Below are 26,831 nucleotides of genomic sequence, written 5' to 3' on the forward strand. Positions count from 1 at the left end.
CATTCCCGTCCCATCACTGCAAACCTACCAGTACAACTCATGATAGAAAACTGCTAGTTAGAAAGATGACCTAGGACAAACCTTTGAATTCAGGAAATTTTTGCACTAACAAAATCTCCTCCCACTCACTGCTCCATCTAGTTGCCAAGAGGCAAAGTGTCCTCAGAGAAGCAACAATGCCTTTCTTCAGCTGATACAGATGTGAGCAAAATTAGTTCAACTTCCCTGCACAGCTCATCCTATCTCTGCAACCTGCAATCTCCTGCTTGTAATTAAAGTAACCATGCTGATGTAACTCACTTCACGTGATGCAAACTAATCACAATCTTACTTTGAAGTGCTGGATATTATGGAGCCAACTGTTTGAGAATCCTGGTCATTGTAGGTACTTCCTTTCCTAGTAGTCTCTTCACAGTGTTGGGAGCAAGACCAACATCAACTCCATCTGATCTTCTGAACTGCTGGGGACCTCGGTATGAACCACTGCCAGAAATTGAGTCCTGATGTGAACTCCAGTCTCTCTGGTAGCCCGATTCCTGATACCTGAATCCTTGACACCTAGATTCCTGCTTCCAGCTATAGTCCTGCTTCCAGCTACAGTCCTCACTCCACTCATTCCACCTAGTGTTCTGGTGCCATCTGGAGCCACCTCTTCCTGAAACAGCAGAATTTGCAGATGATGTACAAGTATTCACAGACTCGTTCTTGTAAGAGGAATAGTTTTGTGAAGGATAGTTTGTGGAGTATCTTCCAGATGAAGGATATGAGGCAGAAGAAGTGGGATAGGGTAATTTTTGGTCACTTACATGCCTTGCTTTTTTACACATTTGTTGATTCCTCCATTTTGTATTTTCCCTGCCAAATGACAATCTGTTATCACAAAGCTCACTTCCTTGCACATTATTGGATATGTATTCTGTTGAGTACTCCTTCACTGGGCTGGTCTTGTATGAAGAGGCCCCAGCAGCCGAATTCCTGCAGGACACAGAGTTTCTGAGCTGTCTCAGCCATTTGCTGACACCACTGACAGCACTATCAGGCTCAACAGCAGGAGAGCCCGTGAGTGGAGATATCATTGCAATGTTGTCAGATCTCAGATGACAGGAGGATGATCCATCATCTGCCTGGTAACTGTTTGAGTGAGCAGGAGCAAAAGAAGCATCTTCAGGACACTCTTCATACTGAGACAAAAAACCTTGATTCCAGTCAGAACTTCCTGAATAAATAAAGGGCATCAAAAATTAGAAAAATATTAAAATACCAACTGCAAACACAACTACTTTGAGGTTTTATGATTTGTCCTTCTGTTCTTTTCCCATTTCCTGCCTTTATGTCTTACCTGAGTTTGGCATATTTTCACCCAAAAATTCTAACAGTAAATAGATCAGGAAGGTTTACTGCCTGAATTTCCATAACCTCAACTTCTATAACACTGTTCAGTGAGACAGGAATGTTTTCAGACAGTTAAGTCATTAAAGCTGCAGAAAATTATATCCTGAACTGACTCAGAGGGCAAAGACACACAGTACACCAGCTGAGAAGCACTATGGCTGGCCATAAAAGTTAATTTTCACATTCTGTGCAGTCTCCAGAATAAACAAACTAATAGAACAAAGTATCTAAATTACCTTTGTACTCTCCATCTGTCCCATAGTGTTCTGGGACGCTTTTCCTTTCTGGAAATTCATTCTGAGGTACTGACATCTGTGGGCCTAAACTGTTGGCGCAATTATCCTAGGTAAAGCAAAAGGTCAGAATGTCTGTTTACAAATGCAAGAATTTAAGAAATTAACAAATTCTAAAAAGCAACAAATTTCCTACAGAAAGTTAGCAAAGTACAATTTTAGGTGATAGAAAAGTCCATATGAGGGGTATGTTGTTACCACATTATACCACAATTTTCCAAAGTGTTATTTGGAAGAGGTATGTGTCTGGAGAACAGAATGAGGTGTCTGGTGAAGACAGTGTCTTCTGTTTCACATTTATTGCCTCATCTCTTATCATCACCTGGCTAAAATATAAAAGTGGTGCATATGCAAATCCTGCCTCCATCTGGGGAATGCAGAATGGAATGCCCAACTGAGAGATTAAGTTACAGAAACAGTATTTAACTGGTGTTGGTGGCAGCATTTGTACAGTTACTGTAGCTCACCTGACATGGAATATACAATTGAGAAAACAGTGTGAAACAGCTTTCAGAAAAAGCACATCCTGAATTTCATGAACCAGAAGCTGCCAAAGCGATGACTCATTTTTTCAGATTCTGGTCCTTCTTCAGACTCCTTTTTCCACAGGTAGTCAATCTCTTTGCAAAGAGCTATGGAGGCTTATAAGGACCAACAGATAGTTAAGAACACCTTACCTACCTTAGTCTTAACAGATTAAAACTCTCAACTGAGAGCAGAGCTACAAGTTATGAGAAATACAGACCTAACCACAGGCCCACAAAAGAAAAAAGTGGCACATTTGGGTGGCACTTAAAGCCTCATTGATCTTAGAACAAAAGCAATCAAGCAAGGAACTACTACAAAAAGGATGACAACCTATCATCAAGAAACAAAATGGTGCCCAGAACAGAACACACACACACACACACACACACCAAAAAAAAGCCAAAACAGACACATGATGATGGAATACTAAGAGAAATGTGCTACGTAATTAATATCTTTGTTACTTATAAATTGTAAAAAAAGAAAACTTAAGTGCATTTAACTGGGGGTTTTGACCCATGCCTGAACTGTTACAGGTTGGCAGGGTGTTAACACAGTGAGTTTAACTACTCCTTTCCTCCCAGTGGTAAAACAACTCTGGACAAGATTAAGTTACTTACTGCTGCTTTCTTTTCACAAAAGGCCTTCAAAGCCTCCATGAGTTCCTGTGTAATGTGAACAACAAGTGTTGCTTCTGAGTCTGAGGTGATGTGAAAAGTCTCCTGTTGAAAAATATGGTTAGAACTGGTCACTAGGATGCTGAAGGGTCATATACATAAACAGATCAAAGTTACACTTTGATTTTGGTATAACCAAATTTATACTATTGGTTAACATATGGCATATATGATAACTGTATGCAAAACCAAAAAATTTTGGAACATAATTATGGCTTGATAAAAGGTAAAATATGAACCTGGGTTTCTGTGCCACTCCTGTACTGTCAGTCCATAAACATTTTGTTGCAGACAGAGAAGGACACAAATCCTAAATTTATATTTTCTGTGTAGAAAATTGAATAAAAAATAAGCTTCAGGTTGATTACTAAGTTAAATGAATTTATGAGTGATTACAGTAAGTTAAAAGAATTTAAGTAGTCTTTTGTAAGAAATAGCCATGATTCCTGTAGATAAAAGTCAATTAACCACCAAGTTTTTTGTAGTATACTGATTATCCCCTTAGATTTGTTTTTTCTCTCTTTCTTTCTGAAGTCACCAGTAACCACAGCAAGGAAGACATGAAGCACATATTTCAAAACATTCTACTTCTGATTTTGGTGTATACACACAATTCAGACTCAAATGAAGTTTTCCACTTGCCTTAGGAACAGAAATACCTTTCAAAGAGTAAAACAGGGAATACAAATGGTCATGTATTTTCATAAAATCAAAAGACAAACTGAGGTTTATTATGCCCTGTCAACAGCAACAGAACTGATAAAACTTCCCCAATCACTCCTAGACCAGCAGCTGTGCTCTCTCTGGCAGCCAGACCAGACTGGTTCCTCTCGCTCAGCATTATCAACAATCCCATTAGATAGGGGCAGCCAGCAGTGCTTGAGCACCATCAGTGCTGCTAATTAACACTGCTTGTCAAGGTGGCCCCTCAGCAAAGGGGAGAGTCATCCACAGGACAGGCAGAGAGCTCACATTTAACCCAGACAATTGCTCTGACCTAAACAACAGCTGCACTAACTTTTCAGGGCAGAGTCCACTAAAATAGAAATTAATGTTGCAGTCAGATGAGTTTGATCAATAATCAGAGGCTCCTTCACAATATTCACTGCATTGTACTGGTAAAACCTAACAACTCTCATCACAAACATTTTACATACATACCAAGAACTCCAGAGCTTTTTGTTTCCGAACAGGATCGTTCTGTGGGATTGTAGAATAGGAAAAAAATTTAGAAGACTGAATTTTACAGCAGTTGTTGCATCATCTTTTACAGAACAAGACATTTTAATCTTTTATTCAACAACAAAAGTCAGCTGAAAGAAAATACATAATTTTAGGTCAGAGGTAACATGTACACATTACAAACATGTAACCTTAGATACTCAGTATCAGTTTGGTAGCAGCTACACAAACACAGCTGCATTCCTTCCAACATCAGGAAGAATACATTTCACATCTAAGCCACACATCCACAGGAGCTATCTTTCCCAGCCTTTCCTCACTCAGGAGCAAAATTATGTTTAAAAAAGTCAAGTGCTCAGCTGCATTTAGCATAGTATCTGACCATCCCAAGGCCAACAAAACCAACTCTGCCACTAAGATAAGAACAAAGGCACTTCTCAGTGTTTGTCTCCAGAGCTAATCAGGACAGATATTTCAGTGATCATTTTGAATTTCACCTTTGAGTTAGAAAAAATGATTGTAACTCTTTAGATATATCTTAAGATTTAGACCAAACTTTCAGTATAGAATAGTCCTGATCTGAAGAGAGACAAAACAGGGAAGGGGAGACTGCAGCATACATAGGCTGAGAGATCTGGCATGGAGACACTGACTCTTGAGACTCTCAGTGGCTCTGAATAGGATTATGAGAGCTAGGGTGAATGTACTGTATTCTCTTCCCCTCTGCTGTGATCAACACAAAACTCTTGACTCATTAGGTCAATTGCTTCTGCAACAATATTAATAAAATAGCAAATGAAGCCAAAGAGTAAGCATTTCCCAGAAAAATGAAAAACAAGCATAAAGTAACTGGTACACCATGAGACACTTGTGGGTATGTGAACACTTGTGTGGAGTTACTGCCTCTACATACCTCATGCTTGTAATCATCTTCCCACCTTGAAAGAAAGAAATTACATTATTAAGATGCATTCTAAAAATTATTAAAACATTAGGCTTACTCAAAGTATCTAGAACCAAGATACTTCTGTTTTCAAATTTCTATCACCTACCAGTATCTTTCTCTAAGAAATAACAGTGTTTTAAATATGCTGTAAAGGTCCTTACTCTGACTGACTCTCAAGAAACCAGTAGTATAAATGAGCTTCTTTACAAACCAGCTAAAGCAGATGATTACAATAATGGTGAGTTGGGTTTTTTTCTTCCTATATAAAAAGCTTTATATAAAACTTATTCAGCCAATGATATCCCACATAGAATGGAAGAAGATGGAAATTTCAATTGCAATTACTTTTTGAGTGCAGTATTTCAAAAGCCATAGCTTCTATTCCCTCACTGACAAAATGGAACAATTTACTGAAGAGAAGTACATATAAAACATTTTCCTGTATGTCATGACGTTTGCTACAGAAAAATAAATTTAAAAATCACTTTTGATTCTCCTGTGTGGGTAGTACTCTCACCTTGCTTTCTTCTTCAATGGCGCTAGAAAATGAAAAAGAATTATCAGTAACAATTATTATTACGAGTAACAAGAATTATTATCACAAGATTTGCACTGTATTACTGCAAAAGAAGCATTACACAAACAGAACAGTTACAGGCTGTGAAGTGGCTGCAGTTTCTGTAAAGGCAGGATCCAGCAGCAGATGGCACACACTGCCATCTTAGAATCCAACCACCAGGCATCCTTGATGAAAAGCCTGTGGGAGACCTCCACCCTAAAGGTTTTGCAGGGTACCCTACAGCATCCGTGTTCAGGCAGCTGAATCCCACATAAGAAGGCTGTACGGAATAAACTGTGGTGGGCCTGTCTCTTCCAGGAAAAGTTAAAAGGTCTGCATGTGGGTTTTTTCTGCATAAATACCAGTGAACCTAAAAGCTGTACATAAAATAGCTAAGTTTCCAACAAGAAGTTATGGGGGTTGGAATGTCTGATCATGTCTATCAATGCATAAGCATGAGGAGGGACGGAGGGAGGGCTCAGCAAAACAGGACAGTCTAAAACAATAACTATTCAGAGAAGCAGCTACTGCATGGTAGATAACTTATTACTTCTTAAACATTTATCAACACAGGTGTTCAGGATAAGCAACAGGACATATTCTCACGACAATATTCTCAGGACAAGTGACATCTTTGGCCCTACAAGACAAGGCCAAAAGACTTGTGTTGCCATGTTAACCAGCTCCCATTAACTCAGTTAACACATGCTGGTGAAGCTGTTCATGTCCGTTTTGTCGCTCGCATAACAGTGCCAGTGTGTACCAGTGGCCTTTCTTAATTACATCCCCAAACTCATTCTCACTGTCAGAAGAGAGTTTTGAAATTTGCCTGTGTGATCTAGTCTAAAGTTACTTACTGCTGCTAACCCAGTAACCATGATTTTCTTCCAAATAACCAGAGGGGTTTTGTTTTGGAATTCATTTGATGTTGACCTTATCACCTAACCACAGCAAACCTTTATATTGAAAGGCACAATGCTTCCCTTTTGTCCATTTTTTCAGAGTTTCATATCCTGTAGGACCGGGTGGGATCACTCTTTTTGATGCTCCAAACTGATATTTGACTGTGTCTTCCATTGCTATGGAAGTCTGCAGACTTGACTGATACCAGTTTACTCTGAACTGAGAATTACTGAGCTAATTACCGGGCCACATTCTCTCCTCTTCACAAGAGACACAGAGATCAAAAAGATTTCTGCCACCTTGCTTAGTAGACCAACATTCCAAAGTACAAGCCACAGGAACCACCAATGAGCTATAAAAAAGCACTGTTGTGGTAGGCTCCTACAGCAGGATTCACACTGACAAATTCCATTGACCCATGCAACCTTCACCCACAGTTCAATTAAACCCACCTTCCTTCTGATATTCCTCCAAATTAGCATCACTAAGGATCAGAGCTCTTCTACAGTAACAAAAGATGTAACTCAGCCATACTCCATGAGGGAAGATGCTGGGTTTATGTTTGTGGGTTTGGTTTCCATCATTTGTTCCAATGGATTTGCTAAAGAATGGTAATTTCCACTTTCACCAGTGATTCAGCATGTAAGTCTTTTGATGACAGAAATGAAGTGGAGGAGACTTTATCAGCTTACTCATAGAAAGCCATCAAGTACCATTTTTCCATACTTTTTCACTTTTCTTGATGACAAATTACTGCAGTTATCATAAATACCTCTGGACCCAAGAAGTTAAATCTAAAGAAGACTGGAAATCTGGAAATTTCCTTCTTTCCTCACTTCAAAATCACAAAAACCAGAAAAATCTCTGAAAACATTTTGTGTTATTACAAGTTGAATGTTGTACATCAGTCAAACCCTTTGAGTTCAACTAGTAGGTCAAATTAGGCCAAGTATCAATTATATGATATCTAATATATTCAAGAAATTCACAGACTTACATGAGGGAGTTGGCCTTGCGTAACCTTCAATCTAAAAATTCAAAAAATTTCATATTAAAATTTCACAACAGACTCTACTGCAACTGCCTTTAGGAAAGGAACAAGTTATTTTATTTACACCAACATCATTAAATTGAATTAAAGTAAATTAACTAAATGCTTGACACAGAGATAAAGAATCCTGTAAATATAAATTAAATTTGAGAGAAAATTTGCTCACGTTTGAGAAAACGAAAGTCTTAATAGTTAAAAATTATTGAAGTAATAAAATTTCTGAACCACTGAATTCAGACTGAACAATTTTCAATTTAAAACATCTAAAACTTTGAAAAGATATAGCTTTGTTTTTTTCTAGATGAATTTCAATACTTCTGCTCTTTTCCCCGTATTTTTCAGGGCAGCCCAAAGGTAAGCCTTAGTTCAAGTCATTACTACACTTTCTAGAAACACACAGAAATTTAACAAGCTTTGCCAGCAGTACTTTTAAAATTTACTTTATTAAACATAAATGCACTGATAAAAGGCACATTAACAGATACTTTACATTTACTTCCAATTACCTTATACATTTTTAATCCTTCACTCTTCTCTAGCTCTCCTGCTATCCGTTTGAAAAAAGATACTTTGCATTCTTTTCCACTTGTTGGTTTTCTCCTCATTTTATCTGGAAATTCTTTAGACTGCAAACAAAACCAGCTTGAAAAGGTTATATCAAAATGCAACACAATAATAAAAAAATTACACATTTCACCTTCTGGACAAGCTTCCAAAAGACTGGTGAACATTGATTTCAGTATTATGAGCTAATTTCTTCTCTGCAAAACATCTGCTCAAATTCTACAGTTACTAAAATAGTCTTCAAAACAAAAAACAGATACCATGCAAAGCATGCTACCAAAAGGAAACACCCTCTGTATCCAATCCAGCAATGCTATGGATATGTTGGGAAAAAAAAAGAATCACATTGTTTTTGGAACCTGATCCTGAAAGCAATCTAAACACTCAGGAACAGACTTTGGAGCTGAAACAGGCAGGCAGCCTGACTGCACTGCCTCAGCAGCCCACAGCATCAGAGCTCTTCATGTTGGTCTGACCCAGGGAGAGTCAACTATACAAATATTGGCAATGCATCATATGGGGGTTTAAACTTCAAACGACCTAATTATTAAAAATGAATAAATAAATAAAAGGGGAGTAACATTGAGAAACGTTGACCAAAATGTATCAAAATTACTCACAATGTATTCTCTTCTGTGTTTGTGTCCACTGAGATGTTCTATCATAGGTGCCACCTCTGCATTACACCCACACAGCCTGCACTCGTAACGCGGGTCTTTTCTTCCTTCAAGTCTGATTTCAACCACATGTTCTAAACCTGTAAAAGCAAGAGTTACAAATATCTCTATTTTACTACAGACTACTGAAAGAAATGTATTCTTTTCAATGCTGCTTATTAAATTCAAAATTAATCTATGAAATGATTCCATTTTCAGAATTTGACACTCCTTCAGGATCACTTCAACACGTCTTCGGACTTAATACTCACATCAGCTAAATTTAACTCTTTCCAATGTCTTATTCTCAAAGAAATACACCATCTGTGGCAGATTTCCAAGTCCACCAAAAATATTTCATGCACCTTTACTCCTGTCTGAGATATTTTCTCAAGAAATTAAGAAAGAGAATGAGAACAGGAAATGCCCTACAAATGTCTAGATTTAAAAACTGCATTTAAAATAATTAGCCAAACATAATTTGGACAGGGTCTGAGTAAAAGCATTAGCAAAATACATTAATCACTTCACAAAGCTGAACCTTTCATAATCTGAAAACATTCCATAAACTTTTAAGAATTATAAGAATGAAAATGGGATTTTTCTTCATATTTCCTGGAAATTGCTGAGACAATCCCTTAAAAGTATTCAGAAATATTCAAGTTTAAGGCCTCTTACCTAGCATGAAAAATTTTATTCTGAAAAGCTTGAACATAATAAATTTAAAAGCAGTTTAAAACAAATGGGAAAATCCTGCAGCTGTTCCCTTATGTCATAATTTCCAGCACTCTGTATTTGTGATGGTTTGATCCCAACCAGCAGTTCAAGAACCACCACATAGCTGCTTGCTCACTCACATCCACACCCTTCAGCAGGGCAGGAAGAACACAGGAAGAGCAAAAGCTACAAAATTCACAGACTTAAGGACAGTTTAATAAGGTAGGAAAAGAGGGGTAAAAAAACCCCAAAAACCAACCAACATGCAAAAACCCATCGCTCACTTCCCCACAAGCAGATACCCACCCAGTGTCTCTGAACAGCCACCTTGGAAATTAAACCCTGCTTCCCACCTTTTTTTTCTTTCTTTACCTCAATTGTGGTTACTGAGCATAACATTACCAGGTACAGAATATCCTTTGTGCCAGTTTGGGTCAACTGCCCAGGATGTGTCACCTCCCAGTCTCTTGCCCACCCCCCCAGCTTATTCAAGGGATGAGGACCACAGTAAGACCCAAGTCTTAATGCAGGTGCACTGCTCAGCAATGGGAAAAACCACTGGGGTGTCATCACAACTGCTTCAGTCACAAATCCAAAACATACAGGCTGCTATGAAGAAATCCAACTCCATCTCAGACCTGCTACAGTATCAGACTGCTACATCTTAACTCTGAAAATAAACTATCATCAAATGAGCTGAGAATGTTCTTGCAGACTGTTTTCTATTACAAATGCTTATAGTAAAGCATTAATATTAAAAAGCCTAGTAATTTATTATGTGGAATAACTACAAGACAATGCACTAAACAGAGAAATTTTCTGCTAACACTAGAAATGTGCTACTTAGGCCTTCATCAGAAAACCTATTTCTCTAGGCCACCATGACACACGTGGAACACTAAGACCACTGATAAGTAGCCTTGCTTCTCTCCTAAGGGTTGCCTATTCTAGCAGTTAGAAAGAAAGCATTAAAATTAATCTCACTACTTCTAGTATAGCCAAGGACCGTGAAGAAAAATATCTCACTATGGAGAAATACATGTGTATCCCACCAAATGGAAAGCCTCAAAGAACCATGACTGATGACAAGCCAGTGAAGTCCAGCTGAAAGCCAGAAGGTAGCAATGGACCCCAGGGGTCAGTACTGGGTCCAGTCCTGTTCAAAACCTTCAATAATGATCTGGATGATGATACAGAGCATAACCTCAGCAAGGCTGATGATGACACATAACTGGGAGGGATGCCCAATACACCAGAGGGTTGTGCAGCCATCCAGAGGGACCCTGAGTTGCTGGAGCTGGGCTGACAGGAAGCTCAAGCAGATGAGCAAGGGTAAGTACTAAGTCCTGCATCTAGAAAAGAACAAGCCCAGGCACCAGGGCATGCTGGAGGCTGGATAGCCAGGAAGCACATTGGCAGGAAAAGACCCAGTGGACACCAAGCTGAAGATGAGCCAGCAAAAGCTGCTGGTATCCTGGGCTGCACAAGGAGGAGCACTGACAGCAGACTCCACTCAGCACCAGTAGGGTCACTCCTGGAGTACTGGGTCAAGTTCTGGGCTGCACAGTACAAGAGACATGGGCATATGAAGGGCCATGAAAATTACAATGGTACTAGAGCATCTCTCCTATGAGAAAAGTCCTGAGAAAACTGGAACCGTTCAGCCTGAAGAGAAGGCTCAGAGGGAATGTCATCATTGTGCACAAATACTTGAGGTGAGGGTGCAAAGAAGGAGCTGTTTTCACTGGTGCCCAGTGCCAGGACAAGAGGCCATGGCACAAATGAAGCAGGAGATACTGTCTGAGTATCAGGAAATACACTGACTGCAAGGGTGACTGAGCACTGAAACAGATTTCCCTGACACTAGTTTTTCACCTTGGAGATATTCAAAAGCCCAAAAGACATGTCCCAGACAACCTCCTCTGGAACTTGAGCAAGAGTTAAGATCAGCATAGGCCCCTTCCAACCTCAGCTGTTCTGTGATCTGGAAAAAGCTTCTTTACTTTGATGGCTCCTTAGGGAACAAGTTAACTAAGGAGGCCTTTACAATACCCCGTGCAATAAACTAAAATTTAAACGCTATGAGATAGGTAAGTTATTAGACATTTACAGAAAATGAAACTAACTAAAATCCCCCCCTTTTATTTCAAAAGCAAGCCATTTGGCAACAAATTCAAAGGCATACCATTTATAAAACAAAAAGCCATACCAATAAGAGGTTCTTCTCTTCTGGGATCATTCATAAAATCCTTCAGACAGGTTATGTACCCTGTGAATGCTCTCCTCACTGAAGTAAAAAACACACAGAGACATTACACATTGCATTGTTTACACATAATGTCTATGATCTTACAGAAGTTTCTAATGGGAGACTTTAATGGTGACAAAATTCATTCACATTCTGAAATGCATAAGGAAAACAGGCAATAGATCAGTCCCCCACAGAAAAAGTTCAACACTTTGTCTTCCATAACAATTTTATACACAAGGATTTAATATCTTCAAGAAAAGAATCAAATAAGCAAAACTTGTCTTCTAACACAATTCAGTTTACTGAGGAAAGATACCAAGATATGTGACTCCAGTAGAATGTCCCAGACTGGGTCAGCTCTCATGAAAAAAAAAAGAAAAGCCACCAACCTCCTCTTCTTCCCCCTAAAACCCTAATACTCATACAGCATTCTGGGACTGCTTGTTTGGAGTCTGTAGTTCAAGAATTATACTGCCTTAAGGCTAACAAAGAACACAATCTTCACTAATACAGCAAATACCTTTTGAGCTCTGGGCAACCCAAAGGCTGCATAGACACAGTCAATATAGCTGAGTCTGAACTAGCAGTGTTTCAATCAGGGCTCTATCTTGCTCCTCACTGAGTTTTAATAGCCTGGCTTCTGCTCTGCCTAAAACCCTTCTAAGGCATTCCTGCTTAGCTTAGAACACCAGAGTTCAGCTAAATATACCTGCAAAACAATCTCAAAGAGACATTAAGTGTATTCAAGCACTAGATGGTATAAAAGACCACGATGAAGTGTTAAAATACATATTTTTGTTCTGTAAAAAAAGCGCAGAACTAGAACTCATCTACCTAATTACAGATAACTGACCATTGAATTACATAACAGTAATTAACTGCTAGTTTCTTCAAATCAGAGCAAACAAACAGAAATACCACAAGCACTGAACTGTTACTGTATTCTTTCCCACTAGGATGACAAGTTATAGCTAAAAAACCCCAACCACAACTTCACAAGAAGAGGGAATTCCATATTCATTCAATTAGAAATACACCTGTGTTGCCATCAAGCCAAACTATGGAATTGTACATAAAGAAAAACTTCACTAAGTTGCACCATTTAGATGAAAAACCTCTTGCAATTTAACAGTGCTACAAAATACCTCATGGGACATCTCCTGCCACAGCAACAACATGGGCCATTCCCCCCCCCCCCCACCCCGAGAAGTCCAGTCTTAAAATCTTTCAGTATTTGTTTGTTTTTTGGGGTTTTTTTGCCTGAGGTGACATACAGAAGTAGCATGTAACAGAGGCAACAAGTAGCAAGCTGGTGCCACCTAATTCATCACTACAAACACACTTTTATCAACACTTAAGTGTCTTACGTCATTCTCTTGCATTTGTGTGCCTGTGCAGCAGCTCACTGTGAGCTGGTTATTCCCAAGCTGACAAAGGCACATGATTTTTCAGACTTAATATGGGAAGATGCACACAGAAATTTACTTAAGGTCTCGTCAAGGTAATGGCCATTTTCTTCCTCTTTCCTAACATACAACTAAATACTCTTGTCTTTGTATCATCTTAACAACAACCCATGCTGTTCTTGGTTTATATGCTTTTGGTCTGTCATACTTTCACTGTACACTGAGCATGCTGCAAATTTTTTTTACTGAAAACTTCAACTAAAAAAAATACTAGCTAGATTCACTACGATATTGTCAGATAATCATGAAGACAGAAACTACGTCTCAAGTTTGAAAGTATTTCTGTTGAAAGACTTGTAACTTCATATTCTCCTAAAATCTTTCTTTACATAAATTAACCAGTGCACAAAAAAAGCAACGGTTCAAATGTCTGTCAGCCTGCATTGCTTCTTTCTAGACCACCAATTTCAAAGTTGCATCTGGAAAAAGCATCATTTATATTCATCTACCTGGTCTGAGCACTCGAAACTTCATCGGAACTTTTATTAGAGCTGAAGAACCTAGGACAAGAGTTTGACAGTCAGATTACTTCTTCTCATTTGCTTCTATTAAGTACTTAGTAGATCATTGAAACATGTTACAGAACTGAACAGTTATCTTCATTTTGCAGTTTAATACAGGCTCAGTAGTCCATCTTGAAAGACTTATTTTTTAATTTAATTGCCCTAAGTCTCCCATTCCACTCCCTTTCCCCATCAACACAAAATACCAACCACACAAATGTCACAGAAACCCAGAATATTCAATTCATATTTGATTTTTAAGTGCTGTGCATATTAGATACTTATTTTAATTATTTCAACTATTCAGTATCATGCATGACAATCAATCTGTTTTCCAGGTACCCAACAAAAGCTTCTGGTCTAAATACCTGGGGCCTAAATACAGTCCCAGACACAAATATAGTCATTAAACTACTTCTTCTTTTACACAGGGGTCTGTATCTGTTCCTAATCACTCAGAGCTTCAAAGTGAATGTTAAGGTGTGCACTTATACTCCTGTTGGCATTTGTCCCTTGCCCTTCTCCCCCTCAAATCCATAGACACACACAAAACACACAACCCAAATTTAGTGACATTGTCAATATTTTGTAGGTTACAGCATTCAAGATAAAAATACTCATTTGATGGAAAAAGTAAAATTATTAATTATTTGCACACATAATTTCTAATTTTGAAGTTAAAAAGTTTTCTACAGTCATGGTAAATACAACAAGTTGCATACACAATTTTTTTTCCTCTTCCTGCATAATACAGGGAGTTAAAAGACAGGTATCAAAACTGTAAATCAAATCATATCAAAGTTACATTTTGCAAACAACTGTGCAATATTAACATCAGGAAGGGGTATGGGAAAGTGTATCTCCCTTGATTCCTTAAAATAAATTATGCATCTTTTTCAGTTCAAAGCTTCTAAGTATCTGGTAGCAAGAAGATACCCAGGCATTCTTGCAAGCGCAACAATTACTCAATGTCAGAATTATTCAATTAGTGTCTCAACCTCAAGACTCCAGGTCCAGCATGCACAGACAACATGGCCAAATGCTAATTAATACAAATAGGTGTACGTGAAAAAGTGTTTTATTTAGTTGACTTCTAGGAACAAAGAGAATATACAGACAATTGCACCAGAAGCAGTTCACAGCACATTCTGCCTTAACACGGGCAGAGTTTACAAATACGGTCAAGCTAAAAATCAAGTTGTAGCTGCTGCTATCACCAAAGGTAGCAGATTGGGAGATTGAATTTATTTTTTTTTTTAATCAAAAAGAAGAAAAAGCATTAAGTAAAGATCATTGCTGCCCACAGAAGTTTAATGAAGCAGTTTTGATCTTAAGACTCTTCCTTTCAGCAACAGCAGGTTTCCAGGCTAACATTTAATTCATGCTTACTAGCCACGTTACTTTGCAACATTATTAATATATTTCTTAAGCATCTCAAAACATACAAAAACAGTATTTTCTCTAAAACATACCAGATGATCAATGAGCTGAAAATCAGCTGTTTGTCAGGCTCAAAGGGAAACAATCAACAAAGCAGCCTCCTGGTGTTCAGTAAGCAGCAGAATCCCCCAAAGAGCAAATTCCAGGGCACGCAATGCTGCATCCCCAACTACGTTACTGATGTTGGCATTCATAAAACACCCTCAGAAAACTCAAAGGCAACAGTAACTTAGGAGATAAAACCAATGCCACAGCTTCAGCTGAGCAGGACCTTGGGAACACTGAGATACTGCATTTGGCAGCTCACTGCACAATATCTTTTTCCCCATTATCTGGGACTTGTAAGGATGGCTACTATCACCCTTGTTCAGTTCAAGGAGGATGCAGAGACAACAGAGGGGGCCCAGCAAAATGGCTACCTCAACAAACAATCCAGGGCAAATAATTAATGAGAACAGGTTTGGGAGCTGGACTTCTTTAGACTGGTGGAGACTATGAGGAGATATAAAGCTAATTATAATTGATACATGAACAGCAGCTATAAAATGTCCAGCCCTGTGGGAATGTGACAAAAGCATTAAAAAGCAGCAGCCAGAAACAGCTGCTTCAGGTGCAAAGATTAGATAATAGGATAAAATTCCTCTTCAAACAGAGGAACAACTACAGAGTGATTAAACTCAGGTGGAAGTGTCTGCCTGTGAAGATGTTCAAGAACTCAGCAAGCAAGTGATGGATCCAGCACTGGCTGTAGTCCTTCAACCAGGAAGTTAGGAAATCACCTACTGTCATGTAATCTTTTCCACCTACTTGTTTTATTTAGTAAGAACGATTTTCCAAACACTAGCTATGTACATGAACAAACAAACAACAAAAAAAACCCAACTGCCCAAGAAACCATTTCCTTTCAATATTCAATTACAGAGTGCTGAACATACAAGAGGTGGAGAACAAAGAAACATCTGTGTATAGATTTCTAATGCACACAATTTCCTAATAACTGCCAGAAATATAACAAAAGGGCAGTTTCAGACACTGTCAATTCAGCTACTCAGCAGCAACAAGGATGTCCCGAGCTCAGCACCACAGATTCCCTTTTGTGTACAAAAGGGAAGCGCACAAAGTGCGCCAGATTTCACCATGTCAAGGAACTCCCCAAAAGTAAGTAAGTAAGTAAGGGTGTTGAAATAGTGTCCCATCTTGTACTTCTATTATTATGGCTTCTGAAACATTTTCTCTTCTAGTCTGTTAGTTAGAACAGAACTTCCAGGGTTTTCCTTTGAAGTGAAGACTTAGCAGTAATTATATACCCAAAAACTGCATTCTTATCCATGTTTAACAGACACTGAGTATGAAGGGACATGTTAAATCATATCAGTTTCTTAAAGTATTAAGCTGAAATGTTGATCAGGATACTGGCAAGGTTATCACTGGTGAACACAAGGCAGAATCCACATCTGTGCCTTCACTGGAGAAAGAACTTGTCATCAATGCTTTTTAATAACTGCAGCCTAATCTTCAGACTAGATTCCTCTCCTTGACTCCATGTTTTACAGAACAACCAAAATGAAACCTTCTTTACTCATGGTGCTGTTTACAGGTTTTAAGTTGAAGGATATAAATGCAGATTAGTAGATCCAGCAGCTAAGAACACACATTTGACATTTGTATTGCTGAAAGAGCACGACAAGCTACCTCTGCATCATACTGTAATGCAAGAAAAACTCCAGAGGCTGTATTAAAAAAAAAAAAAAAAATCAATCCATTCCTCTGTGCCATATTCATCTCACCAATAAAGCTATGCAGCCCACAAAGGGCTTTAATAGGGCTCATACTCTATTGTGCCTCTTGCCTGAGCTAACAGTAGTAAACCACCGCATTTTGCAACTGCCCAGTAAATGTCTGCCTATCTGTATATTGGCACTGCCCCATCACTTAATACCTCTCACTCAAGGCAAAAGACTTTCAAAACTTTTCTATTTTGGCAAATAGATCCCAAGGGGGAAAAAAAACATCCATCTCCCTCAGCTCCTTATCCCTAAACACATAGGCAACTGCCTTAAAAAAAAGCTACAAGTACTCCATCTGTCCAAGTGTATCACTGTACAAAGGAATTACATGACTGAAATTTATGTATTCAGGTGTGCTTTGACTTAACACTCTTAGTAAAGTCTCAGAACTTCAGCATCTTCTATTTCCACATCTTCCATTATGTTGCTTTCCTCTGAACAGCTGAAGAGGAAAAAAAACAAAAATCAACCCAAGATATCAAATTCTGTCATTACCACAAAAATAGCTTGTGGATAGTCTTGCCACATGGTAACTCACATGGTAATGTGATGAAGAAAGATGCCTTTCTTACAGGAAGTGGAACTCCTCCAAAACAAACATCTGGAATCAGATGCATTTCCTCACTTAATTACAAAGCCAACATGATTGTACATTCCAACAGGTTTCATACACTCACCACTTCTGGATCATCAAGTAACTTTTGATGGGTTCAGAAGGGATACATGGCATATCCCATTTGGAAGCACTCAAAATCCAAATACTTTGTCTTTTTAAATTTTGGTTTACAAATGGCAGGTATTTGTTTTACAAGGGAGATGTTCTCCCTACTGACAGAAGAACTTTATAAAATTCTGCAGCAAGGAAGAAAATGCAGATGTTGGTATAAAACATTCTAAATATGTCAAGCCTCATCCTCTGAGGTACCTGCTCCTTTTTCAACAGTGTACATTTCAGATACTTGTCAGGTATCATCCTGAATAATTTCCAGGAAACTTCATTCTCCACTTTCACAACATTTTTTTCCTGGCTCTTTGAACTCCAGCTCTGAACAGGCTGTCACATTTCAATCTCACTGGAACGTCTGACAGCATGACCATTAGAACACGATTGCAGATCCAGCAACAGTAACACAAAGCATCTGAATTTATATACTGAAATAAAATTAGATTCATACTTCACATAGTGCACCTAATTTAAGAATATCTGTACTTTCCACACTCATTCACAAAACTTCACTACTGAATTTAATAATTTTGTTTTGTGCTTAATTCATAGTTCTGCAAACCGTGGAAAAAAAAACCCAACTATTTAAAATAAAAAAAATAAAGACTAGACAAATTCATAAATTAGTTTTTTGTATCAGTGACAGAGCACAATGAATTCACTGAATTGGCTGGACCTTGAAGAATTATGTAATTGTTAATATGTCCACGGAAGAGTTCAAGAAGTTCTAAATACATACTGACAGTATAATTCTGCATTGCAGTTCCCAACACCTCTGAAAAAGCTACTTAAGAAAAAAAGCTTTTCTACTTGTTAAAAAAAACAAAAAACAAAAGCAGTACAACTGGCACATACAAATACATTTCATCAGGCCAAATTTCAGCTTCATTGGACAAATAAACCATGTCAATGGCTTGTGAATTGACCTTCCACATCTTGGTCTTCATTGAAGCAGAATACAATAGATGGAATAGAATAAAGGAGACATCAATAGTATTAGTAGTAATTTTTTATTAGAAGTAAGTTTATGATCACTTCAAAATGATTGCTAAGGCAGACAACTTTCTGGATAAAAGCACATCTTGCAATGCTTTCGACATGTGGTACCCTGTGATGTTGGGGCTCCTCCAGGAGGAGCTAACTTGCTTACTGAAGCTTCCAGATTCTTCACTTATTAATGAGATATTTTGACTTCTTGTTCTGCAGGATACAGCCCAGTTGAAAGATTCCAAGTCACGACATTTCCAAAGATACAGTATTTGTAGCATGCTCACATTCTTAACCCATGGAATAATTCTTAATTCTCCATGTAACATAGACTGTAGTACACACAGCACTGTTTTCTCAAGTGGTAAGTCTTTGCAACAGGCTCCTGCACTGCACCATTGTTTTCACAGTCGTGCTGCCACCACTTCTGTCCTCTTATTCAAGTCACACTTTCTGCCACACACATACCATACATTATTCCTCCAAAACCAGATTTTATTATTTTGAAGAAAGAACCTCTTCATTTAATCAGCATTACTTTTATCGATTATTTCTGAGAAGTTTAAAGAAATCTGTAGAAAATATCCTCTACTAAAAACCCTTGACCAGAGCCACACAAATCTGTTCTTACTGCTGAGGTGTAAATACAATTTCATAGTGCTTGAATCCATTGGACTTTCAGAAGACTTGAAAGTTTTCACAACTCCTCAAATTCCCTCAGAGAGCTTCATTACCATGTAGCAGTCATGGCTGCTGAGGTGAAATCTGGTAACTGTTCTCACACGTGAATGACATGTCTTGCACAAATTCCCTTATCAGCACAAAAACCTGAGAGCAGCTAATGAAGCCCAGTCTCTCAGAAAAGGGCCTCTTGACCAGCATTTTCCGCAGATCGTTCTTGTGTTGATTCTTCAAGGTCCAGTAAGTGGTGAGCTTAGCTTGCAGCACTTCCCTCAGTACAGGACTGACACAGCCACTCTTCCCTGTGCAGATGTGTATTTTCAGGCACCTTCGATCAAACTTGGTTCAAAAAGGCTGAGAGGCTCAAAAGACACTGGGGAACAGATGATAAAGGTGGAATGTAAGCCTTGTTTCTTGGGAGAACAGGCTAAGAAGATAAAGTAGAAGTGAAAGGCTTGTTTCTTGTATATACTGACTGTATAACCATTTTGGTTTTTAATAATCTCATTGATTTTTATCAGTATTCCCACATCTGCTTATGACTCTGCTTCCTGCATGTCATCATAAGTAGCTTTACAACAACACTAATTTCCACTGTGAGCTAGGTATAAACCACATTTTCAGCCTTCCACCACACATTTTATTTTTACTGACACATGACAGTCTGGATTCACATTCTCAGTTTCTGGGGGAAAGACACCCCAAAAACTGATTTCACCTTGAACACATCTTTGCTCCTCCAAGTCCACTACTATAAAGAGAGGCAGAACATTCCTGTAATGCAGCCAAGCAGCTTCAGCACTGGTAGAGCTGCATCTGCAACCGTGCTGTGTTAGCCTGCTGATTTAGCTTCTTAGCATTCTTCCTTGAAGCTCAGCTGTGAGTGCAACAAGCTGACAGACACATGGGAGACAGTTTATCCTGGGAAGTTGAGAAACTAAAACACTGACTATACATCCCTCCACGAGACAGATATATAAATATTTATATATGAAAAGGAAAAGTAATGTTTCATACTCTAAAACAATTCTTTGCTCAGCAGTTCACTAGACAGAAAATCTCAGAAGAATGTTCAGCAGTATATAAAGAGAAACACAGTTACAGACATACAAATCATTAAATGCAAATACCTGAACTATTAGAACAGCAACAAAACAGTAAATCCCCAAGCAATAGGTATCCTAGGAGGTCGAAGGAAAAAAGTATTATACTTACTATAGAGATTCCTGCGTCTCAGGGCTTTCTCTTGCTTTAGTTATGAAGATGCAAGCCATCCCAAAATAAAATAAGAAAAAGAAATTAATGTGCTGCATAATTCGAAGGAAAAACCCAGCACTTCCAGAGAAGCCCTTGCAGATGAATTGCATTACAGGCCAAAGTTTTCATTGTCAAATAGGAAAAATTAGAGCCTTTATGATTTCCTGCAAAAGCTGGAAGTACTGACAAAGCTGTACTTAAAATTAACATAAGGTTACTTTCAAGAAAGCCATGTTATTTAATGAAGTTTTAAGATATTATTATGGCTTGAAACACAACATCTGAAGGATGCCAGGAAAACCTAAAGTATGATTACAGCTAAGTTTTCAGAAGTTGTAGTTCTAAAAACAAAAACATAAGGAAAAAAAAAAAACCTCACCCCAAAAGGAAAAACTAACTAGAAGCAGCTTCCCCCACCATTTTGATTGTATTTGGTTAAACCTTAAGGCTAGCCAAATCTCAGGAATGATCATTCACATGATGAAGAACGGGAAAATTGTCTTTCACTGGCTGAATCCCGAACAGATGACTACTTTTTGGCAGAATCTAAAGAAAAGAGGAACTTAAAGTTCCATTTAATAACTAAAGCAATCTTGACTCATTTTGAGAGTTTTCTGGCAAGTAAACACAAATTTGTCATTTACAAGAATGGAACAATAAGGGTGGATCATTCTATCACTACAGCAGCTGTCTGTCCAGAGCGGTCCATGGAGTTAAGTGCTGCATTTTCAATATTCAGTGGCATGGAAGAGATGCTGGACACGGGTGTGACAATTCAATAGGAAACAAGACTGATACAATAGTTAATTGCCTGAGAAGCCAAGTAGCTGTACTTTCATGCCACTTTGAAGATAAGGAAGTTACCTAAGTCCCTGTACTGCCACAGGCAGTGGATGGTTTTGCACAAACTCAGCAGGATTTTATAATCTTAGAAATACAGACACTGTTCCTTGCAGTTATGTTGTTCAAGTGCTTTTGTTACTCATTCTCCGGTTTTACAACAAACAGCTGCTAATACCAAGCTTTTCAGACAACTGCAGAAAACATTAGCAGCTGTAAGCTGCTGCTCAAAGAGAATTTCCTCCTGACTATTTTCAGACAATCAGCTTTAACTGCACCTGTATTACTGCTTTGGTTAATATGAGAAATGCAGTTTCACAACTGAAGCTTAAGGGTCCATTTTACTTGTGATCCCGGCTACTAGATCCGGAATTAAGATTCTCACACATTAGGTAAGAAGCTTATTCTCTGTTCTGATTCAGGGATTGCAACAGCTGTTTTTGAGCTAAGACTATTAAAAGTTAGAGTAACTTTTGGCAAAGTGTCTAACTTTGAGAAGCCAAAACTCAAAAACTACTGGTTTTAAGGGTTCGAACCTTTTGTGCACATCGTAATCTGTGTGAGCTACTGCATAAAGTAGTCATCCACACAACAGCATATTGTAATATGAACATAATTTACCTTCTCCTTAAACATATACAAACTTGAAATGTATCAGTTAGATATAAAAGGATATGCATGGAAATTCTATTTATTTTAATTATTCCAGCTCATAATAAGCAAATCAAGTTTTGGGGGTTTTTTTTGTCTTCTGTTCGGTTTTCCCCTTGAAAGGAAAGCTCCATAATTAAAGTTCCTCTGAATCATGAAGATACGCTGCAGAACACAACATGCTTTTTGTTAGTGTTCCAAGTATCAACACAAATATGTCTGACTGAAATGTTTAAACAGCAATGGCTGATTTTTCTGCCACAAAAAAAGGACAGAAAAGTTGCCTGCACATCAGGTATTTCAACCACAGGTTCTGATGCACAACCATCAGGGGTAAGAGGTAGAAGACATGAGAACACTGAAATGGTGAAGACAAGGACTAACAGCTCTCTTCACAGATTTGAGCATTCCTTTTTTCTAGTGAGAGAAGAGTCTTGAATATAGATTTTTCTCCTTTTGGGACACAGTAAGCATTTCTTCCTATCTAACTCCAGATCTGAATGGAGGGCAAGGAAACTTGAATCTTTGATAGAAGCAGAACAATCTGCATCTGTGTTCCAAACACAGCTCACAAAATAGGCAACGGTCTTCTGCTGATGCCATGCCTGCAAAGGGCTGATCAAAACACATGGAAAAAATACATTCCACTCTATAATTTCCTTTCTAGCAAACTGAGCTATAAAATTAACACATATTTACAAAAACAGAATAAATTTTATCAGATATCACAGTATTCCAGCTATACACACAGCAGGTGCATTTTACATGAGGACCAAATAAAATTTTTGTTGTCCCAAAAAAAAAAAAAAAAAAAAAAAAAAAAAAAAAAAAAACCCACAAACAGATTTTTCCTCAGGTGAGGAAAAAAAAAAAAAAAGGCCAAACAACCCCATCTTTCATGAATGATATCCCCCACTACTCTCAAAGGCCTGGTTAAATTAAAAGGATTAGTAAACTTATACAGATGCTGTTTTAGTCATTATGGTAAAAGTTTTTCAAAGTACCTAACACCAGCCAACTCCAATTTTAAGAGCCGTGAATTATGCACACATCTACGAATAGTTTGGCTAACTCACTTTCTACAACTACCCATCCCATTAATATCTGTTCTGCAATGAAGCCACAAAACCCCATCATTATGCTATTATACAGAGGTCACACAACACTCAGTGCAGAAGATACACACAGAGCCTTGTACTGTGATCATCCCAGCCACACAATTTTTGGCCATCAGCACCTTTTGGCAAGGTCTGGCCTTATGAACTAACAGCACTAGAAAAAATTAAAGATAAAACAGTTATGCAGGAACAACCTAGATAAATATCTTATGTAACTATTCAAAATCCTGAATAACCAAAATACCGTGGTGGGGAAAAAAAAAATTAAAAAGACATAAAATAGCCATGTAGCCATGTACACTGAAAGTCAATTCAAGTATTCCTACAAATCTGTCTAACAGCCAAGCTTTACTACTGCAGTTATTCAAAACATTTTTTTAATAGCTGTAGGAAATGCAGGCCAATGAAATCATTTCATACACGTAGCACATATTTACATCTTGTTTTTTTAATGACTGTCCTTGTGATGACAGGTTTTGTCTTGCATTTTTGAAACATTTTCTAGTGGCAGACAAGCACAGAGTATCTTGACCAATGCAATTTTAAAAACAAATGGGCAACTGATAGAAAAAGGCAGTCTGACTAAAGTTATAAATAACAGCTAATGGATTGGTCAGGCTAGTACTGTCATCTGGCAAAGGAATTACTGCCTTCTCTTCACTTTGTTATACTGTCAGGACATCCTTTGGTATAATTTTGAACAGGAACTCCTCCAGTAAGGAACAAGCTAAGACCTATTCACTATCTATACTTTCCCTGCATTAAAAAGAAACATAGGCTCAGGACTTTCATAGTTATTCCAAAAACAACAGTATAAAACCCTGAAATCAATCCATGAGTTCTCATATTTTCCACCAAAGTACACAAGAGATTTCATAATTTAAAGAAAGATACTGGAGAAAAATTAAAAGCATGATGATGTGAGCTTGGAGAGTTATTCCTACACTAATGCAGCTGTGTGGCTGACCACAGCTCCACACACCAGATTGCACACCTAACAAAAATCCAGCTTTGAATCTCTCCTACTCTTTTACACTATCAGTTCAAAGACTCACTGACACAAGAAACTTCAACAGATTTAGCCCAGCATACATCCAAGTACAAAACAGAAGGAAAACTACATGCAGATTTTCTAAGAAAATAAATACTGTGTTTCCTACTTTTAAAAGGAAAACCAGCAATAATTAGATTGCTAAGATGGCTAGCCAAAAAAAAAAAAAAACCTAGCAAAGGAGTTCTTTGCATCATCAGGAACATTTGTTTGGCAGGACATGAAAAATACAACTGTACACGTCTACTCGACCAATGGGGAACAAGAAGACTCAATGACTTAATCCTGTGTGGATAGAAAAGGGTCTGGAGAAAGTAGAGCCACTGACTCAAATAAGAATCAAAAATCAAAGCTAACAAAGTGATTAGCAAACAGGTAACAGAATATTAATCATCTGTCTTAACAGCAAATAGGTGGGGAGATGCCCCTCATTTCTAAAAAAAAAAAAAAAAAAAAAAAAAGAAGAGGGCACATCAACACTTGAGAAAGGCAGTTCTGCTGTTTGCTGCTAACGTTCCAGGAAGAATAAAATGCCATTAAGAAAACATCACAGCAGGCTTTTCAGTGCCACAACAATACAATCTGATGGCAGCAAAGGAGTACCAACAACTGAGTTATGTCTCACCTCTACCGACTGAGAATGTGGTGGAATTTTTAAAAATCATTAGAAAAAGGTTCTGGTCACACGCCATTTGTAAAAGCTTTATCTGTAAATACACCCTCACAGAACGGTGCATAATTATTTAATGCCTTTACTTGTTTTGTGCTTAAACCAGGGCGGTGTGATGCTTCAAACAAATACAAGTCAGACTTGATAGTTAAGTCTAATGCAACTCATTCAGGAAATCAGAAATGGTGTCACTATCAAAGTAAAGAGTAAGCTTATTTTATTCAAAGTACAGATGAGTTATGTAGACCCAGAAGACAGAACAGCATTTTTACCGACTGAATCCGAAAACAGAAAGTTGAATTCTTTCACCACCTGTGGCTCCCATGTGATTCAAATGTTAATCTAATAATTAACACACATTTACCTTTAGGTATAGCTGATGTTTCAAGTTACATGCCGCAGAAAGCAGAGTTGTGAGATTCCCACCTCATCTTTTTCTTGGAATATTTCAAGCAAATTACAACTACAAATCTACCAATAAGTTCCATAAGTACCTGAAGCCGTGTGAAATCAAGTACTGAACTTGCAAGAGTCACGGATTTATAATTAAATCTTCATATACATTAAATATGGAAAAAGTTTACCTTTCTATGCTTTGCACCACGATAGTGGGACTGAAGATTTATAGCACACATACAGGAAATTTTACAAACCTGAAAGAGAAAAATTGAAAGCACATCAGTTATGTCACGAATATTCTGTCGTTGGTGAATTATAAATATAAAATATATCTGTTCCCACTGTGTAATCCTCAAGGTCTTCTTTAGCTCAAACAGTACTGTTTGCATGACTTTTAGGAGAGCAGCTTACCACTGAAATGTGCAGAAACAGTATGCAAACCTGTTCAAACAATACTTAAACACAGGTTTAAATAAATCAGTGGTAAGAAGTCTTTAAGAGTTTCCCCCTCCTCTGCTACCAGCACTTTCTGAAGTCTTAATTTTCTAAAGTTCTCCAAGCTGGAAAGTCATCAAAAAGGGATGATCGTGTTGCGACTAGAAAGGAACAGAGGCAGAATTACTCCCTAGAATAGCTTCAACTCCGTTCATTGTTCATTCACAGCTACGTTAAAGGGATCAGAAAAACAATGGAGGAAGACACACGCATTTCATTAAGATCCACAGACACGCAGATACCATTGCAATAATTAAGAGAAATCAATACAGCCATACAAATGTTTCTTACTAGCTTTAGCTTTTTAAAAAGCAACGACTAATGCATGCTAATACTGTGCTTCCTTTACATACTGTCCCAGAACTTGAATGAGCCAGAAAAACACTCAGTACTACAAAAACACTACAGGACTGACAAACGTAACGCGTTCTGACCCGGAGCTGCAGCTTTTAGAGATAAATGAGCCTTTGCGGCCGCCCAACAGAAACACCCAGCAGAGACTGGAAAGGCGGCAATTAAGAACCATTCACCGCAACTGCTCAAGGACAACCCGAATTCACCGAATGCCGAGACCCGCAGCTCTTCCAGGGACTGGCCACGTTATTCCCCACATGGCAGCCCCCCTCGCTCCAGGTCTGCCTGGCGCAGCTCCCCGGGGCCGGGAGCGTGATCCCCGATCCCCGCACACCTTCCAGGGCCTGCCGGGGCTGAAAACACAACAAACACACCCACTCACTTCGCAGTAAAACTGCTTTTTGCCAGGCTCCGCGTTGCCATCTTCTGCCTTAACTTCCTCAGGCACGGCGCTCATCCTGCACGATCGGGAAAGAAAAAATAAAAAAAAAAACGAAAACCAACTCTTGTTCACACAATGCTTTACAGCGACCAGGTAGGAGCGGAGGCCACACCCCAGGCGGCAGAGTTGAGTTATTATTTTGCTACTTAAGCGCTCCTGTTTTGTTGTGTGGATCAATCCACATCTTCCACTGCCGGAGCAGCCTCAGATCATCCAGGACCCCTCGCCCGCCTCGCCCCGCACAGCG

At 38.4% G+C, this 26,831-nt stretch overlaps 1 protein-coding gene across 2 annotated transcripts; it reads right to left on the bottom strand.

The window, feature by feature from the left end:
- Nucleotides 1–331: 331 nt before the first annotated feature.
- On the bottom strand, nucleotides 332–26,831 carry LOC134058251 (uncharacterized). 2 transcript variants are annotated; one of them, XM_062515473.1, is made up of 15 exons: nucleotides 26,525–26,831; nucleotides 25,479–25,547; nucleotides 20,523–20,556; nucleotides 13,635–13,685; nucleotides 11,678–11,755; nucleotides 8,716–8,852; nucleotides 8,038–8,157; nucleotides 7,478–7,508; nucleotides 5,536–5,557; nucleotides 4,986–5,010; nucleotides 4,052–4,090; nucleotides 2,834–2,935; nucleotides 1,629–1,734; nucleotides 807–1,216; nucleotides 332–655 (listed from the first exon to the last, which is right to left on the bottom strand). In XM_062515473.1, the coding sequence occupies exons 1-15, from the start codon at nucleotides 26,597–26,599 to the stop codon at nucleotides 410–412; spliced, it is 1,545 nt and encodes a 514-aa protein (XP_062371457.1). In that variant the 5' UTR covers nucleotides 26,600–26,831; the 3' UTR covers nucleotides 332–409. The 2 variants fall into 2 exon arrangements, with proteins under 2 accessions (XP_062371457.1, XP_062371446.1); XM_062515462.1 differs by having other exon boundaries at nucleotides 332–1,216.

Source organism: Cinclus cinclus, chromosome 1 (genome assembly GCF_963662255.1).
Source record: "Cinclus cinclus chromosome 1, bCinCin1.1, whole genome shotgun sequence".
NCBI classification, from domain to species: Eukaryota; Metazoa; Chordata; class Aves; order Passeriformes; family Cinclidae; genus Cinclus; species Cinclus cinclus.

Excerpts from the sequence above, each read along its gene's own strand:
- LOC134058251 (XM_062515462.1), bottom strand. The coding sequence starts at position 26,599 with ATGAGCGCCGTGCCTGAGGAAGTTAAGGCAGAAGATGGCAACGCGGAG. Across the intron at positions 13,686-20,522 it reads GAGACGCAGGAATCTCTATA|GTTCTTCAGCTCTAATAAAA; the intron begins GTAAGTATAATA and ends CTCTTGTCCTAG. Across the intron at positions 2,936-4,051 it reads AAAAAGCTCTGGAGTTCTTG|GAGACTTTTCACATCACCTC; the intron begins GTATGTATGTAA and ends ATTTTTCAACAG.